A 19934-nucleotide genomic window follows, 5' to 3' on the forward strand; every position below is an offset into this window, starting at 1 on the left:
TTTGTACAAAAAGTTAGTTGCTTTTGGGGGAAAAAACCATTTATGTTTTTCTTTAATTTACTTACTTATTCTATACCAGAAATAATGCATCCACATCGAATTCATGGGTATCAAATTCTCAATTTAAACATAACGCGAATATATCACTTGCACAAAAACATTAGCTGCCAAAACATGAGAATTAATCCCGATCAAAAACAAAGATTTAAAACTAAATAGCTTCCAAGTTCAAGACCAACAACCATTTCTAATATGCTAATTAATCTTGCTGATCAACTCATTTATCTTATCCTTCCTATTTCCAGAATCTCCTCCGTCTTGAACCTTTCTTCTTTCCTTGCAGCACCTTTTCGGATTGTTCAGCACGAAGGGGCAGAGGAAACTGGTGACTGACTTGAAATGGGGACCAACAGCAACAATCTCATTCACAATGTCTTCTATGCATATGATGCTATGCTTACCCAATTCCTGCAACAAGCATATTATCGTGTTAAAATTTCTTACCAACCGATCGATCCACTGGGAAATGAAAAATATAACTAGCTGTACCTGTTCCACAATGTTGTTATCGGTTAAAGGAATCCTCTCCTTGCCAACTCTTACTACACCTTTCTTGTAGATCAAGTCCTTGACACTCTTCACATTGGGATATCTACACCACAAACAAGTTGTTTTTAGACTCACGAATTGAGAATTATGTTGCTGTGGGATATTAATTGAGCTTGTTCTTCACCAGATATCTCACTGTTCAGATAGACAAAAAAAGGAGTAAACTTTGAAGAAATGGGAGCACAAGAAAGATGGCAGCATGAGGGATAGAGATATATGCAACAAAAGAAATGGAATAGAAATCATTTTTTCATCCCTTTTTTATTAAAGATTGAGCATGATTTGTTCTAGATGTTCCTTGACATTCATGCTAGTGGTGAATATTTGCCATCTACATGCATCAGTAACAGCCATCATGGAATTGACTTAGGATGTTTAGCATTATACTGTGAAAGGTAGTGTTATATTAAGACTAAACACATTTCTATAACTGATAAAGCAGCAGGCTTCAAGACAAATTTCAAAGAACCTGATGCATAACAAAAGGTACGAGCATGAACATAGGTTACAAGAAAACCAAATTCAATTATTTCCTGCAGAGAGCAAAAGTTATGAGCATTGATATGATAAATAAAACACGATTTTTATACTGCTACAAATTTCAAATAAGTGTTCTATTTAAACAAGCCACACATATGTGATAGGAGTAGGATTGGCAAAAGACTAGGCCTTGACTTCACATTTTCTAGGAAACAAACCATAAATATTTCTGGGAAACAAACCATAAATATAAACGTAACCAAGAATTCCAATTTGTGAATCTGAATTATAGAGGGTAGTTGAAGTACTTCTAAAGCAATAAAAAACCAAAGTATCAGAAGAAAATGGGAATGACATACCCATAAGTTACATACGGCTCCACCTTTTGTAACATTTCCATCATTCCTGCACTAGCCTTCACAAAAACTCCAGTCCGTATTTTCCTTAATTTCAAAGAATACAGAATCTTCCGAGTTTTTGGATGCATGTCATTTTTTCTGAAGAAACAAACTTGAAACTCAGCAACACTTGTAAACCAAAAATAACAAACACAAGCATTGGTTATTTAAGCTGACCCTCGTATGCGAATGACAAACAGAAGATTGGATTCCGGTGTTACTGATGCTGATCTGATTCGCTTCCCCCTACTCTTCATTTGAACTAGGTCCAATTCCTGGAAACAAAATGGCAGATATGAACAACCTAACTCTTATACATCACCATCAAAGCTCTTCAGGAATATCAAATTCGCATATTTCAACAAAATTGTTTACAGCAAGCTCATGACAACATCAAAACCAAGTTTCACACAGAAAGACAAACGATATACTAACATTTGGTATAATCTACACTTTAAACAATCGACCAAAGATATCCCAACATATAAGTGCACAAAAAGAAGAAAAAAACACGCACATAAACATTCACATTTGAACATCCGGAAATAAGCATAGACTTGGAAGATACAATTATACAACAGACATATGAGAGAAAACGAAAAATAGTAAAGGCAGTGTTATTACCTTATCACGATATTCTCGGATGAATTGCTCAGGCTTCTTGATGATAAAATTACCGCTTTTTTTACGCTTAGCCCTCTCCCTTGCTGGAGTTTTCTTCGCTGCCCACTGTTCATTAGTCTTCCTCTTCTTCAGCACGACTTCCGGTATGTAATTTAGAGCCGCTGGGGCCGCCTCCTCCGTCGCCATTTTTGTATTTTACCCGACGAAATTAACAATAATGCAAATAGAAGAGAGAATAATTGGAAGAGAATCAATCGATTTCGCAGACGCTAGCCCAGCATCGACGGCGGGAGAGTTAAGAGGGAAAACAACGTCTGTCTAAACCCTAAATAAAACTCAATTTCACAAGCTAATGTTATTAACGCCCCCTATAGTTGTAGTAATTATAAAAAGACCTTTTAAAGTTTTCTTTTTTATAGTTAGGCCCAAACCTTCATAACTTTTATTTCTTCATTAATTATAGTAAATTGATTATCTTTTTAAATTTTTTTTTTCAATTTCCTGTACATTATAATTTATTTATCCTAATTTTTTAAAATATGAAATTCTTTAAAATTCTAAAATAATATTTAATTCAAAGCGATAAAATACACCATCTAAATTGCACAACTCACTTGTTGTTACACTAAAATTTTTTTCCAAATGTATTTCATAGAATAATAGCGACGGACCTTGGTGTGGGGCTTGGTTGCAGTGGCAGAGCTTGACTAGTGTCAGTGTATCTTTGTCGTATAATGACTTCACAAAGGTCAGCATCTCCGAATATATACCATTGACGGCGAGATAGTAACTGTTATTGTAGGCCCATGGTTAGCTGTGAGATGTATTTCAAAGTTCTACCGTTTAAAATGTCATTCAAAAAATTCAAGCTGGAACACCAACATTGTTTTTTTTGATGAAACAATACCTAAATCTGAGTAATAAAAAAATGGAGATCAAATAAACATCAACAATCCTATTGAGGATCTGTCACAAAATTAAAATATTTAATTTGGAGATAAAATACCAACCCCAACATATTAGTAGTAGCAAGACAAGGTCACAATAACAACACAAGAAAAGTCATACTAAGACGATATAATCAACAATGATATTAAGTTGCATCCTAATACCTTGAAGAGAAATTTGACAAAGGAACATCCATTTCATGCCAAGAAGATTATCCAAAAAAAGTAAAAGCTATATACAATCAAAAAAATTGGCCACTCCTAACAACCCAAATTCTACTATCAAATACACAAGTTGGTAAGAACAGTCGACGACTCAATGGAACTAGCTACTTCAGCTTCTAGCTGTATTAATCAATGATACCAATTTGGTCATACAAAAAAATGAGCCTGCTTTGAAAGTGTTTTCATCAGTTACCATCTTCCTGAGGCACTTGACAACCAAATTCTTGGCAAGTTCCACTACACAAAATTTGCTTAGTAATTCTCATTTTTCACTCCTTAAAGGGTCCATCTTTTTTTTATGTTGTTTTGATTGCTCTGTGAGGGACTAATATCTGGTGCAAGTCCACTTGTCTTTCCTTCACTTACAACTGTTCCTTTCTCTATAGCGTCTTGCCTACAGACTCATTCGGCTGAGTAGCTCGCTTTGCTCATTTTGATCTTCTCTGCCTGTTTTTGTGGCGTCGTCTGCTGGCTTCTTTGAATTTGTTACTAAATCCTTCAATGTCACCTCGAGCTTATCTAGTCTTCTTTGACCTCCAAAATCTCTGGATTAGATGCTACTAATGCTTTTTGTTCAGCAGCCTTGAGCTCCATCTCTTTTGCTTGAGCTTCAAACTCAGCCTGTTTCTTTTTTCCAAAGCCTGACAACATAATCCACAGGACAAAGGAAACACAAACATGAGAATATCACACCACATAGCCAGATATGAAACGTATCACATATATGCATGAATAGTCATTCCTTTTCAATTTATGAAAAATCTGCAACAATTAAGTGTTGCCTCACCTCAACTATACAATCATAGATGATCCCCAAAGTTGTTCTTCTACAACTAACGATTCACATACATTACATACTCATTCTTCTACACCTAACGATTCACATACATTATTTTGCTATTGCTCGAGAAGATATCACATAAGTATTAGAAGAGTAGTATAACATCATGATGCAAGCCGCCCACATATCATAAAGAGGTGTATGTAGATACCCTTAGGAATGAACGACCTTCCAAACAGATGTACAGCTACACACACAGACATGCACATACAAATCTGGGTGTGCAACTTAAAAAGGACAAAGTATTCAAAGCAATAACCCTTTGAACTCTAAACCAACAAACTTAATTATCAATTCCTGCGACACCAAGAAAACCAAGACTTGAACTAATCTATTATATTTAAAAATCTAACAAATTCAACATCAAGGTTCAGAATGTGCTATGATATACAAAAACAAACAGAGAGTCAATCCCTTTAAAGAATCTATTTTCTCTGATACAAACTCATGATACCAAGTCACCTGATTTTTTACTTTATTTTACAATCATGTGTTAGTATATAAAAAGAGAAACCCCCGTGGGAAAGGTTACATCAACAAAACTAATTTTTCGCTAAGTTCAAATGCTCATGAATCATGATGTTAAAACTTTTTACATAGCATTTTCAAAACACGTCTTTTTGACTGGGGACAAAACTTCCTTCAATTCGCAATCTAAACTTTTCATGGCCCCACAAAATCTCACCAAGACAGTGTAACAATGTGGAACTTCACAGAGAGCAGCAGGGGGCTTATCCTTTTCCCTTTTATAATCCCTCAACAATCCAAGCACTATAAAACAAAACAGCCCAAACTTTTCCAAATTAAACCCAACAAAGTTGAGCATTGGTGGAAGAGTTGACAATGAGAGGACATATGCATGCATGAATGCATCTTTTATTAAAACTGTCATGACAAGCTTCTAAGCAAGTATCTCATGAGCATTATTTGATTAAGAAAAGAAAAGGTATCACCAAACTAGGCAAGTACTCGGAAGTCGAATGTGCTTCATTATCCTTCCTAATCCAATAAAAGAATACTATAACAATATTCAATCTATCTGAAAATATCTATTTAGAATGCCAGCAATGCAAAAGCATACGTGTGATTTTATACTCCATTTAGTAGGCATCTCTAGACATGCATTCAGCAATTCACACATAGCTAACTAGCTGTGACTTTGAAACAAGAAGAAGTCTGGATTCTCCACTACTAACACATATGTACTTCAGTATCATACATAATCTCCTATTTTCTAGGTACATATTGATCATTATGGGAAAAAAATCTACATTAAACAATGATAAAACTACATAATATGTAAAACCATACCGCATCCATTATTTTCATTTCTCGCGGGCATACTGAGCAACAAGATACACAGCTGACACAGAAAATCACAGAATTCATCATTAATCCACCGAAAACAAAAACTCAGCTCAATGTCGTAACATATATGGAAAAAAAATGCTCTTTAGATTAGAAGAATAAAACGCGGTACCCAACGACGGCAAGCAAGCAAAGAATAGCTGCACCAGATGGAAATCCAACCTAAAAGCATTAATTAAACTCAAAATCAGCTCAATCAATAAATAAAACTAGTCGTTCTACTGCACGCCAACTGATCGACGTAATGCCTGTAGAGAAATTCCGGAAAAAAGTGAAAAGAGAGCTCACCCAAATTTCTTCTTCTTGGGAGGGTCGGAGAAGAGGATTTTCGCGGCTTTCACAAAATCGAGGTCTTCAAGAGCTTTGTATTGTTCATCGTACTTACTCAACGATGGAGAAGAAGAAGACCCATCGCGAGTGGCGCCGCCGCCGGTCGTAGTGGGTTTGTTGTTTCCGGAGGTTGAGCAAAAGGATCGGTTCGGACATGGGATCCGATTCAAAATCTTCTTCCCCGCTAGAATTCTTCTCATGATCTTGTGCTCAACATTCCATTTACCATTAACGAGGATCGAAGTGTAAAGTGTGAAGTTGAGCTGAATTCAATTCGATTAATGGGCTTAAGTATTTCATTTAGGCCCAATTTGTCCATTTGAAAGAAGCCCATTACCCAAAATGAGTATCAATTTCAAAATATTTCAGAATTTTCAAACAAATTTTGAAAAGGGGGAAGTAATTAATAGACGATTTGGGTGGGAAATTCCGTAATTATTTTTACTGAATTCTGACTGTAGCTAGATATGAGATAATGTATGAATGCAAATGTGATCATGCCCGATTATTCAATCTATTTTCCCATTCTTCTATTGAACTTTTATTTTTTTATTTATCTACCGGAGAACATCAAATTATGTTTCCATAAAGTTGTTTTGTTAAAATAGACATGTAAATAACAATTTCAGTTTCTTAAAATGTGGGTCGGATAATGATAAAAGCTCATGTAGTAAGCAAGAGATCCGCAATGGTAAATAGGCTAGCCTATGTTTTCTTCCTTCCATATTTTCTACACTAAAATTTCCCCACATCATCGTGACAAACAACTAGACAAATAATAGGCTAGCCACAAAGCTAACCACATCATCGCACTATTAAAAAAACAACTAAATTTACGAAATCAAACACAAAATACGAATTAAATTTACGACACATATATGGGAAAATTCATTAATTTTATGAAAATAAAAAAAATTACATTAAAAAAAAAATTTAAATATTGCCTTGAATTTGTATAGGATTATGTTTCCAAATTTGGGATAGGATTATTTTTCCCTGGCTCCCGTCTTTTGTGTCCCTATTTTTGGGGAGAGAGACAAAATTGTGATCGAGACCCCAAATCTATATTTGAAAACCGATTAATACAATTTGTTCCCCGTTTTTACTTGGTTTAGCCAACACAACGTTGGTGAACCACGAATTTTTTCGTTTTTATGTTTCTCGATTAAAAGCCCTTTTTATTAACCCGGGTATGAGCCGGTTTTCGAACAGGGTTTTAATTTCCCCGGCGGGATTTTTGGAAATCGGATTTTCCCCTCAAACGAAGGGAAAAATTCCCGGGAGAAATAGTTTTTTTTTGGCGATCAAGAGCGATTTTTCCCGAACAACGGGATGGAAACGCTCAAAACAAAGAAAAGGAGGATGATGAGGGACAACCCGCGAAAAGGCCCACTCGACCATCATTTTGAGCCTACCCCGCGATGTTATCATCAAGTTCGGTCGGGGCCGCTTTTGCGCGAAGTTGGAGGTCACCCCAAAGTCTCAACACAATTTGGGCTTTTAAGCCGTTTTTCGGTTACGCATTAGGAAGGTCCCCCCTTTGGGGATCACCCGGAAAATTAGAATAAAATTTTTGATTTGGTAATTTGGTTAAAGAAGACGAGGTTTTTCAATTTTGCTTATGTCTTTTTGAATTTTACGAAAATTTTTTTGAGTTTTTTTTAAGAAGGGGAAACCTTTCTTGGAGGATGTTCGATCGCTCTCCACATGGGAGAGGGATGTAACAACGAGTTCAAAAAAAGATCCCTCGGGATTATCTAGGGATAAGGGAAAGAAATTCAAAGAAACAACTAAAAAGGTTTAAAAGGCCCAAAAGGCCCCAAAGCAAATGACATCAGAATTGTAAAAAACCCCCGGGAGCATTGGAAGGGATTGTCCAAGGAAAAAGAAGAAATTGGGAAAAAGGAAGATGATAACTTTCTACGGGGCGGCGATGACACAAATTCGGAAAAAAAGTTTTGGGTTGCGGTGAACCATGTAATGATGTGTGGTTTTTGGGATTGGGCTATATCATTTTTGTCCTCATGGGTATTTCAACATTTGAGGATGATGGAGACAATGTTCCAGGTCCAAGGTGGTTGGCACGGCCAAGGGGGATTCCCTCATGATGGGGTCTTCTCCCCTTGATGTTAGGCATTTTCCCCGGATGCGAAAAAACGATATCCGGGTACTTTGAAGAAGGGGATTCGTTTAAAAGGTGAAGGTGGAGTAATGCGTTTTTTTAAAGGTTCGAAGGTGGTTGCATTTTTAAACGGGGTCCCTTTTCGTTTGAGAGGTTATCGGGGAAAAATTTCGATTTTGCATCATCCGGGTTTCAATAAGGATATGCCCAAAAAGGTGGATATGAGGCCGTCATAGGGGAGAACGTGGCATGAGAATCTTTCGAATCGTGATTTTTTTTTGGGGCCCAAAAGGTGCGAAACAATTTGGCCCGGGTTTTGGGAACTTCTTTGGGTTTTTAAAAGGGGGTTCATCACAAAGGAGACACTTTCATTCATATGGTTGTTGGGGTCCTCACTTTTGAGTCTATGGAGGACACAAGTATTTTGTGTCGATGATTGATGACTACTCGAAGATTTGGTGTTTATGATGAAACAAAAAGGGTAGGATTCAAGAAGTTCAAAGGGGAAGACTTATAAAACCGGGGGGAAAAGATCAAGCGTTGAGAACGGATCGCGGAATTTTGTTCGTCTAAGTTCGATGGTTGGGGAAGTGAAAGGATGTTCGCTATCAAGTTAGACTACACCCGGGAAAATGGTGGGGCGAAGCATGAATGGGACGTTGTTGGAGAAAAAGAAGATGCATGCTCTTCCCCCCGGTTTGATTTGAATTTTTCGGGGAAGAAACCGACTTGTTATCGACCCGTGGACCTCCCCTTTTTTGGCAAAGACAGTGGGGTATGTGTTTCACCGGATTACTCTTTTTTTGAGATTTTTTGGGAGCCATTTACTATCATGGGTGGGTAATGGACCCAAGAGCTGAAGGGGAGTATTTGTTGGTTATGGAGAGGATTTAAAAGGGCGAATTTGGTCTCTTGGGATGGGATTATTCTGTTCGAATGTGGTGTTTGATGTTCTATGTTTAACTCTATTGTGAAGTCTATTTTCGGAGGTTTTGGAGGTGTTGATGAACGGGGGGAAAATGCAAGTCACTCACGATGTGAGGAATCACAACTCCAAGGTGGAAAAATCAACAGATCCTCCGTACTTAGTTCAATGTTCTCCACAAGCTCCAAAAATATCACTATTAAAGGAGGGGGAGGCGATTGGGCCCCCGGAGGATGGTTTTTAGGGTATGATGGCATACCGGGGGCCAATGAGGTCGAAGATAGCCTTGGGGAAAGAACCACCCACCCGGGAAGGAATTTTTTTGGGCGTCCAAATGGCTCCGGGAACGCTAGAAGAAATAGAATCACTTTTGAAGAACTGACTTGGGAAATTTTTTCAACGGGCCAAGGGGGGAAAGATTGTCACTTGCAAATGGAATTTCAAAAAGAAGGGAAAACCTTTTCCCGGATGAGGGCTTGGGTACGGTCTCGTTCAAAAAGGGGTTCGCGGGGGGTTGACTATAATGAGATTTTCTCACCGGGTCGGGCACACTTCCATCGAGGTTCTTGGATAGTTGCACATTATGATTTGGGGCGAAAACTAGATGGAAAACGGCTTTCCCACACTGCAGGGGGATATCTACATGACTCCCGGGGGATTTGTGGGTTGGGGAAGGGGTTTTTGGGAAATTTAAAAATCCCCAGGACTAAAAGGGCTCGAGGGGGTGGTTAAAAGGGTTTGGAATGATCAAATTGGGATTCAAAAGGAGTCGGGATGATTTTTGTGTATCAAAAAAAGTAGATGATTCTATGGTCTATCTTGTTCTATATTGGGGGAAAATGCTCATAGCTGAATGTAAGAAAAGAGTTGGCTTCCTAGTGCGAGTTTGATATGGGATTTGGGGGTTCAAGAAAAAACGGGGATGGGGATTTCTGGATGAAAAAAAAACTTTCTCTATCACAAAACCCAAATTTAGAAGATTTTTTTCAAGATTTGGATGTTGCATCTAAGGTTATTGATACTCCCAAATACAAACATCTTTGTCATCGATCTTGCACGAAATCCGGTTGAGGAGGGCTTCCAGTCCCCCTACTCTAAAGCGGGGGTTTGATGTACGCCGGTTGGGGCTGGCCGGATATAGGCCTTTTCCGGGTTGCAGGGTTTTTGGAAAATCGGGAAAAAGCACCGGGGGTGAAGAGGGTCTTTTTTTACTTGAGAGGTCGTCGATGTTGGTCTCATTTAGGGGGTGATACTCACGTTTGTAGGGTTTTTAATTAACTAGGGGGGATGTCGATAGAGAAGATCATGACCCGGTTATGTTTTTACTCTATGGGTTTTTTTATTGAAACAACTTTCAAACGATTTCTTTGTCTACTACGGGAGTATATGGCGTTGAAAGTACTAAAGAGGAATAGGTTCAAGGGGGTTTGGGAATCTTGGGTTTTAAGATCAAAGGGGTTTGTGGGTGAGGGGTATTTGTTTAGCCAAAGGGTCAACTCCTCATGGGGGACCTATTGATATGAGGTATCATTTTTTAAGAGATGAAAGAAATGAGGTGAAGAAGAGGTCCAATTCCCTTTTAATGTTCAAAGTATTGGGAAAAAAGTTCCATATTGTTTGGGCTTGTTAATTTGGGTTTGTTTCCGGAGGGCAAATTAAAGAATGGAGAAGTTTGTTAAATCGGTTTATGATGATGCATTTAAGAAATTCAATCAAGGGGAGATTTGTTAGTATGCCTTGTTTTTATGGGAAGGGGTTCTTGGGATGGGTTATGTTTCCCGGCTTCGTTTTAGTGTGCCATATATAGGGAGTAGAGCACATAATTTCTGATCAAAATCAAGACCGAAAAGGGCATTCAATTTTTTTTGTTCTTGCTGTGGGCGTGGCCCCCCAAAAAGTTGGTGAACCACGTAAATTTCTTCTATTTTTTCCTTTTTTTTCTCGATTACAAAGCCCATTTGTCTAACAATACATAAAACCAAAAAAAAACGCCTCTTCCTCCGCCCCCAACTTAATTAAATCCTTTTTTGGGGTTGTATAAAGCTCCACTTGGGGCATTGCCATGTGCCGGGCGGCCTTTTATGGAAGGGCCTTGCGTTGGGGTGGGCCGCCTTCTTGACAATTTTTATTGGGATTTGCGGTTTCACCCATCTTCGACTTCTTTGTGCATGATAATACGGGTACATTATAGAAGCAAAAGGCTCCCCAAAGCGTTGGGCCCCAATTGCCGTCCATCGAGCCAGCACACCAAATGGGGCTCCCGTCCGCGCGCCCACTCCTGCGTTCGCAAAGTAGGGCTTCCTGTCCTCATTTGCGCATCGATCCATCTTCACAAGGCGGGCCCTAAGGTATATCCCAGTCAGCAGTAGTAGCCCGTATCATCTTGGTTGTCGTTGGCGACAAAGCGATGGTCGGCCGACCCACACGCTCGTTGAAAAGGGCGACGAGTTGAGGACGTTTAGGTCGTTGTTCGACCGGATATCCCAAAATCGCGTGCGAATCCCGGCCGGTAATCGTACGGCCTCGAGGATCATCGTGGGATTCTTTCCCTTGTAGCGGTGGTGTAGAACCCCTCCGGCGGGACAGTTCTTCCATCCCAGATGCATACAATCTATGCTTGCTAACATCCCCAGGAACCCATGCTTCTCCGTGCATCTGCAGCAGCTCGACGAGTCTTGGGGGTTAGGGCTTGAAGATCTTGTTCCCGAATATTTCAACGACGCCACCATGAAAGTCTTCGGACACTTCAGCACTCGTCTCACCTATGTGGAAGTCCGTCCCACATGTTTGCCGCCCCTCCGTGCATAGCCTGATTGCCGAAGTGCACTTTTGAATAAGGTGTGGCCAGAGTACGCGAGCATCGTGCACAGCGAAAACATAGATATCGCGCTCAGCGTCGGGATCTGCTAAACGAGCTCCATCGCATCTAAAGCCGTTTGAACATGTTGGCGTTAAACCATGATCGCTACAGAAGTAGTCGTCATATAGCCGTGATGTGCGGCTGCGTGGTCCAGGATTCACGCTCGGCGGTGGACCACGGGTGGAGGTCGAGTCGCGTACGCCATTCACTTTGCTAGCGAGGGCTATCTCACCCTCGTATAGGCCTCAATGCTTACGTCCATTTGCCATTCGTACTCCTCATCACTACTACCACCCGCATTACTCATTTCGCGTTGTTGTTCTTGTACAAAAATTAAGAGAGAGAGAGAGAAAACTCGTTAAAACAAGCGGTGCGAATGAAAATGGCGTGAAAATCGCGTTTATATAGTGTTTGAAAATTTAATTAAAAAAAAAAAATATTTGCGGCGCGATCGCTCGATTCCCCGGCCTACAATGCGCGCGCATCGGCGCGCTCGCTGATATTCTCCCGATTGCAATATTTCGCGACGGACCGACTAAGCGCCGGGTATCGGCTAGCAATCGCTCACCTATTACTTGTGGATGCTCTAATATTATAACGACTATGTCCTATTGATTTCCGGATGTATTAATTAATTACTAAATCAATTATTAATTTCAAGTTTGTTTTTATGATTTTGTAATTATATTTGCAACATGTATCCACGACTTTTAAATTGTTTAAGACTAAGAATTCATTGTACTTAAGATTAAATGAGTTTAAATTAAGAAATTGCAAAATTTAAAAAGTGTTAGTACTACTCTATATCACTTACATGACCAAATCTCATATGAAAAATGTTTGTGTGATAGAAAGTGATGTATATCAAATTGTTATGTATAGAGCTATTAAAAATGGTGTATATTTGGTTAACCTAATTTAGCTCAAAATAAAAAAAAATTCTATGGTTTCTATAATATATTTAACAAAGTTGGTCCTCAGTCACAAAAATTAAAACATACATATCATATACAATAGAAACAAATCACTAATTTTTTGATAATAAGTTGTTGTTTTTTTAATCATTTAACTAAACATATTCAAACTTGCTTTTTTATTAGTATATAACTGGGCCTTCCCCCCACTTTGATAGTGTTAACTACATGATTTCAATATAATTTCCCATTCAGAAAAATAAAAATCTGAATCTAGCAGAAATTTTTTTTTGGGAATCTCGTTTATGCATTATTCCTAAAATATAAAAATATTTATTAAATATTTGAATAGAGTATAAAATACATAGAGTTCCCCTGCATATCATAATGAGTGTACGTTACTTTTTTTCAAAGGGGAGGAATATATTTTAAAATTTGAAAAAGAGAATTGGATCACACCAAACTCACATTCCAACCAATCATCTCTCTCTTTTCCCCCATTTTTCCCCAACATGATTTAACCCCCCCAAAAAATCTCTTCAAAAAACTGCCCAAAACCCATATTTGATTTCTGTATTTAAAAACCTCCGCCATTGTTTTCCCTGCCCGCCGCGGTTATTCTACATTTCCCCCCAGCTTGATAAAAACCCAATCACATTAGATTTATCAGTATTTATCAGTGATTTTCCCCCTTTGGTTTTGGTTTTAAAAAATTTTGATTGATTCTCGCAATGTTATGCGGGGAAAAAATCCCGGGTTTAAAAGGGGGGGTGGTCCACGGCGGCTGTTTCTTCAATGTATAAACTACCGCCATTAATGGCTACCTTACTGGCTTGGCCCCGGCGTCTATCACTCCGGTGTAGAAGGTCCGCCCCCTCTCTCTCATTCGTTGATTTGAAAATCGTAAATTTCATTAATGAAGCTGTTTTTTTTGAATGGTTAAATCAATCGGATTTGAAAATGATGTTTCGTCTCACAAATTGAAAAATCGTTTTCGGTTTTCGATCTTTAAATGAGTTTGCTATAGCTGAAGATTATGATCCGTGCAAAAACCCGATCTAAATCTGGTGAACAGAATTAAAAGTTTTTTTTATGATTGAAAAAATTGGCGGGTTTACGGAGTGGAGTATGCATTCGGAGCTCACAGTATCCAAGCCCGGAATTTTCGAAGGAGAGCCGAGGCAGTGCGAGGGGTTCACATTTCGAAAATCTATCTTGATTGGATGGACTGAAAGAGCCCTACGCAGGTGAAAGTTTTGATGGAGCAACTTGCTGTGAAATACAGAGGAAATGCATACAATTTGATCAGCAAAAACTGCAACCATTTCTGCAATGATGCCCGCATCAAACTCACCACCAATCCCATCCCAAATTGGATCAATCGCCTTGCCAGAATTGGTCAGTCCTATTTCCTTTTCTTTACCATCTTTGACCTTGTTTGGTTGGTCTTCTCGTACATGTCACGTGTATATTGATTAATGCAGTTAGTTAGTAAATTAGATAATACTATAAAGTTGGAGACTTTGGGTTATATGAATCAGATTAAGGCTAATTAGAAATAATATTCTTGATTTTATTTAGGTTTTCTTTGCAAATGCATCATACCAGTGAACCTAAACTCCACAAAAGTTGGACACAACAACAAAGTGCAGGACAATGTTGGTGAAGGGGTGAAGAAGAAACTCAAAAGCAGCTCAAATTCATCATCTTCTTCATCCTCCCTCCTCCCACCGTGGCCGCAGCTAGCGAAGCTCGTTGCTGGCATCATAGCCTCCTCCAGTGGGGTTCTTGAGTTGAATACAAACTAGAGGTCCCGTCCCAACAGCTATAGCAAATATTGAATGAGGGGAAAGGTATGTTCTGTGTCGATTCTTTGTGATCTTATTATAATGCTGACTTTGACAGCCAATGTAAACTTTTCATCTCATAGATGCCCTACAAAGCTCTGTATATTTACACACCACACACAAAAGGGGCTTTTGCCCTTCTTCTTTGATGCGAGTTTAGATGATCTACTCTCGTGTGATACATACAAAGAGCTAGGGCTTACTTAGATCAATGGCTCTCAAGGATTTGCCTGTGTTCTCACTTGTAACTACTTTCATCTCAATCAAGGCACCTTTTTTGATTTATCTAGCACCAAACTTTATTTTTTCTTCTATGTCTTCTATCTGTAGCTTATTTAATTTCAAAGAATACCTGCAATTGGGGCCTACCTTCTACACCAACCGATCAAAGCCAACCATCACTATCAAATCTCTTCAAAATTTGATTCAGGAGCAACCATCAGTACTTAAACTTATTAAGGCTAGACATGGAAAAATCATGACAAAAGAAATTATACATAGCAAGGAAATTTTGTTTGTACAGGTAGAGAAGGTCCTAAATCAAGAAAACTGCAAATATAATCAATAGCAAGCTATCAGTTTGTCATCAATTTCATGTCCAATTTCAAGTGAAGAAGACAAACAATCACAATCAATATCTAGGAGCAGTAGGAACAATGTTAGCAGCTGTTATCCTGCTTGTAGGTCCTATCGAGATATTCGCAAAGTGCATGGTGCACCAAATGTATACTTTACTTTGAGGCACACGTGCAGGTAACGATCAGATGTCACCCAACACGGCATGAACTTAACTTCACTTGGATCTTATCCAATCAACAAAATTGTCCAGGATCAAAGGCCATGCGTGATCTGGATCATAATTGCTAAAATCTGGAAAACTGATCTGTTACAATATCATCAACCAATATCGTTAAATAAACCATAGTAATTATATTCCTAGAATGACGGTCAACAAGAAAAGTCGTCACAGTAGTTCTAGATGTCTGGATTTGTTTAAGATATAACTGGATCATCAACATACCTCGTTGCAGAACCGATAGAAACCCATCCACTGATCCATGTTAATAACCTTGTAATCAATCTGTATCTGTAATCAGCCACATATGTAATGAATACTTTTGTAATAATGACATAAATGAATGTGTGCTTATTCAGATATTCTTCCATATATATATTTCCATCAACTGTGTTTATAACTTCATGACTATTGCTTTGAGGGACTTTAATATATCCGGTGATAGATGTAAACGAGGGTCTAAAACGTTAAACCTTTGTGCATAAATGAAGTAGAAGAAAACAGACATGGAGAAATCTCTATTATGATTGTACGATCAATCGTTTTGAACGTATGAATCATGCAAATGGACAGCAATATGGTAAAATGGAGTACCTTCAGATACTGATTAAGTGCATCCACTTGAGGATGGAATTGTGACCCGAGAACGAGATCCAGCAGGAGACAAATGCTTTCAATGTCTATGCTTTTTTGCTTCTCCTCTGGAAGAAGTAGAGAACATACAGCACAAGAAGGTCAGAAATAGGAGATAAAGCCTCGAAAACAAAGCTCTGAACGTTTATTCCGAGTAACGTACCAGTCAGGCAATATCTAAAGGCATATGAATAAAAGTCTATGAAGTTTGACGACCTTCTGACCTTTTAAGAGAAAAAGCAAATTCAATCAACAATAAGCACTAGAAGAAAAATTATGGTACCATCATTGTAAGTGCCATAATCACTGGAATTCAGTTTCATTTAAAAACCAGAATGCGACCATAGTTCGTACCTCTTTCTCAAGATCCAGAAGTGCCTTTTTCACTTTAACCATGGTGTCAGCTCTCAGAGCTTTAAAGCCAGTTCGCCACTCATCCTGAAATCCATTGAACTCATGAGAGAAGGTTGATCAAATTAAGTGAAAATAAATAAGATGAATGTTTCAACAAGTCCCTCTGCTTACAGCTATTTAATCTTCTATATACCTCATCAAAACAAGGCATAAGAGACGTACAAATATATCGAAACAAGTGATAAAAATAATTCTTCTCCAACTCTCTTTCTCAAGCATAAGATCCGTAATTTTCCCTTGACAGTACCATAGCAACCTTACAGATAGCGATAAAGCCAAAGAGTTCTACAATTTTCAGATACACATCACATCTAATTACTAAGCACCAAACAATACAAAACCAACTACAGTATACAAATATCAAGCCAATATCAGCGACACATTCTTACATATCCTATAGTTGTCTTAGACCCAAGATTCAATGATATATGAGGCTGGAGAATACACTCTACAAGTTGGGGTAATTGCATTTATATTTAAGTTCCTTATTTAGAGAAACACAATATTCAACTCTCCATTATTGAAAAGAAAACTGAAAGTAGAGAATAGCATCATAGACTATGTTTAAACATTCACCCAACAGGATCTAAGTAGAATATGAAACTACAATAGAACCATTCCTACCAAGGTGAAGTATCCTTGTTTCTCTGCTTGCATTTTCCTAAAATCAAAGTAAACAGATTTCAATATCTGATAAAAAAATGTTCAACTGTAGTTTACATAAAACAAATACAAGAATAACTCACCAAGCAAGCATTAATATTCTCACATCTGTGTGGTCAAGTTCCAAATCCGAGCACAGTGACTCAATTCCTTCTGGGCTGCTCACAAAAGATAAAAATCAGGCACGTCCAAGCAAATACATACGAAAGAATAAAACTTGTGATTGAGAATAGGAGCCAAACCAATGAGTACTAACCAGTAGCTAAGAGAATACATAGAACTTACAAGCAACAATAGAGGGCTGAATTACAGCTGAATGGGCTGTTATAAAAATGGTATTCTGTTCTTTAGATACTAAACAGACCCATGGAACTGAAGTGATATTGCTAGAGGAGCAAAATATTCTTCTTCAACTTAGCTAAATTAAATTAATTGGACCTTATGAGGAAAACTTAGGAGATGGACTTATTAGATGTGGTAACTGAAGCAAAATTATCAACCTCTAGATGCCTAAGAGAATGAAATGGACAGATGGAGCTAATAAGGACATGGGAATAGAATTTTCTGGAACAATTTTGATGGAAGTCTATGCCTAACTTTTTCTAAGGATCGTGGAAAGAAAGAAATGCAATTTCCCGCCATTCTCTTGCAATAAAATAGTTACTGATATATATGATACAAATCAAGACTCTGAATTCATAATTTGAAAATGATTATGCGAAACAAATAAAACATTTTCTTAATTCTGACCCATGATTAAAATGTAGTGTAAATTTCAACCTCCAGTGGGTTGCAACAATGAACTTTACTCAGGTTAAAGTACAGAGAAAGCAGATCATATAAGACCAATAATACTTTACAATGCAGATTGAGGGTACTTACTCAATAATACGAGAGGAACTGTTCGCATAATTATAGAAGAGCTGGTCAATCCGCTCTAGCTCTTTAGAGGCTGCTTTACCAGAAGCTGAACCATAGAAAAACATATCTTGCAGTAAGCAAATGAACATAATTGAAAAGAAATAGAAGCATCACAAGATGGAAAATATTACTCATATAGCTGTTCTTCAGTTCTTGCAATTTTCTTTACATAACAAAATTGATAAAATCTACATAACAAAATTGATAAAATCTAGTAGATAACAAAATTGAACAAATCCATGGAGTGTGCGTTATTTACTTACTTAAGACAATTTGTAAAAATAATAGCAAAATTGATAAAATGCAGAACCCTCTCCATGCTAAACTTACAAATATAAGTTTCAAATTAAGTCCTTATCTTTAGCTTTTCCTGTGTAGAAAACAAAGACATAACTATGGTTGTAGTAGGATGCATAATATCTTCAAAGACATCCAAGAAACCACATTATAGGTAAACTAATTGGAAAACTATACTCCGTAGCTTTTGAGTATAAATTCAGCACTGTCAACTAGAACTTTGAAAAGATGGCAGGTTTCTAGCAGTCTTTCAATTATTTGATTCCCGCAATGTCATCGCCCAACACAACACTGCTATCTGTTCCTTTCCCAGATCTAATAATTTAGAGATCTTAGTAGCTAATTCGATTGATGGGATCAGCCTTGTTTTCACAGCCAATTCTCATGACAATCTATGAAATTTAAGACCTTTGATTGCAGTCGTCTAGTACCAAAGTTATCACGTCATGTTTCAATCAATTACTACAAATTACAGAGTGTATCCAACTATAACTCCTACCTCTTGAAGATACAAAACTCAGAAGCTCATTAATCACTATGTTTCTTTCACTTCAACATTTTAAAGTGACAATTAATTATGCTGGCCGTCTACTGTCCAATAATTGATAGCTTATACTACTATCTTCTGAAAGACGATTGAGTTATACTAATTGGCATTATCAATGAAACCAAAGGCAAAGAGCATTACCACCAACCATATGTATAACTAAGTCAACTTACTCCAACAAATTCTTGATAAAAAATCAGAATTTGAAATAAGTAAAAGCAAGCAATGGACATTGTTCATTGCATCGCAAACATCAGTCACTTTTTCAAGCATCTCAAACACAATCACTCAAGGAAAGCATTTAAGACTTCAAATAATCAAATCACACAACGAATTGCATTCCAATTCCACCACCATGCTAGTGAGAATCTACTTGCTCCCATATATTAGATGCCCAATTAATAAATTCTTATTTTGGAGTTAAAAATTAACATGATCAAGGATGTAAAATCAAATCGCCTAAAATAATTCTACAAATACATACATATATGCATCAAGATCATATTTTTCTCCTCACCAAAGCAATTAATTGAACTTGATAAACATCGAACACACCAAAATCCAAGTAAAATAGAGAGAACCTGCGCGAAAAAGATCCACCGTTGATGAAGCGCCGGAAGATGTCGAATTTGCGGAGCCTTTTTTCGATGAAGTGCGAGGCATATTTTCCAATAACTATCTCGAGAAATTGAACTAGAAAAAAATCAATAATTTTCACAGATAATTGCCCCTTTTTCTGTTTCTTCGACAAGAGAGAAAAAGAGGGCGTCAGCAAACTGAGGAATCTACTGCTACGAAATCTTCAGAAAGCGAGGAAATTAATATTAAACCAAAAATAAAATTGTATATTTTTCGATGGAGGAATTATTGGAGTAAATATGGAATTCAATTTAAATTGCCTTTATTAATTGCGCTTCGCTGGATTACAAAATAATTGGAAAGATTTTATTTTCTTTTTTTTATGCATCTCATTATATCATCAGCAACTGCAGTACTCTGTACTCCTATCCTTTATTTCGTTGACTTTTATGGTTTATTGTTATTAGTGAAAAAGTATTAACTATTAGTTTTTTATTATACTTTAACTTAGTACATCTCCAAAAGAAGGAAGATATATAAAAAAGCATATCATGTATTTTCCTTTTTAAGAGAAATATATCCTCTCAAAAATTA

The 19934-nt window shown here is 37.5% G+C and overlaps 3 protein-coding genes and 1 pseudogene across 3 annotated transcripts; 1 reads left to right on the forward strand and 3 right to left on the reverse strand.

The window, feature by feature from the left end:
• Window positions 1-122: 122 nt before the first annotated feature.
• On the reverse strand, window positions 123-2407 carry LOC125187129 (60S ribosomal protein L7-1-like). Its single transcript, XM_048083661.1, has 5 exons — window positions 2112-2407; window positions 1665-1762; window positions 1449-1586; window positions 550-652; window positions 123-468 (listed from the first exon to the last, which is right to left on the reverse strand). Exons 1-5 carry the CDS (start codon window positions 2295-2297, stop codon window positions 256-258), a joined length of 738 nt encoding a protein of 245 aa, XP_047939618.1. The 5' UTR covers window positions 2298-2407; the 3' UTR covers window positions 123-255.
• Window positions 2408-5449: 3042 nt separating this feature from the next.
• LOC125189336 lies at window positions 5450-6066 on the reverse strand. Its single transcript, XM_048086622.1, has 3 exons — window positions 5781-6066; window positions 5605-5654; window positions 5450-5487 (listed from the first exon to the last, which is right to left on the reverse strand). Exons 1-3 carry the CDS (start codon window positions 6020-6022, stop codon window positions 5450-5452), a joined length of 330 nt encoding a protein of 109 aa, XP_047942579.1. The 5' UTR covers window positions 6023-6066.
• A 7383-nt stretch (window positions 6067-13449) lies between these two features.
• LOC125189337 lies at window positions 13450-14451 on the forward strand (annotated as a pseudogene).
• A 518-nt stretch (window positions 14452-14969) lies between these two features.
• Window positions 14970-19484, reverse strand: LOC125187074 (DCN1-like protein 4). The gene is made up of 9 exons (XM_048083584.1): window positions 19343-19484; window positions 17879-17963; window positions 17080-17154; window positions 16958-16994; window positions 16274-16357; window positions 16083-16143; window positions 15881-15987; window positions 15512-15577; window positions 14970-15373 (listed from the first exon to the last, which is right to left on the reverse strand). The coding sequence occupies exons 1-9, from the start codon at window positions 19422-19424 to the stop codon at window positions 15284-15286; spliced, it is 687 nt and encodes a 228-aa protein (XP_047939541.1). The 5' UTR covers window positions 19425-19484; the 3' UTR covers window positions 14970-15283.
• Window positions 19485-19934: the final 450 nt, after the last annotated feature.

This window comes from Salvia hispanica, chromosome 5 (assembly GCF_023119035.1).
Source record: "Salvia hispanica cultivar TCC Black 2014 chromosome 5, UniMelb_Shisp_WGS_1.0, whole genome shotgun sequence".
Lineage (NCBI taxonomy): Eukaryota > Viridiplantae > Streptophyta > Magnoliopsida > Lamiales > Lamiaceae > Salvia > Salvia hispanica.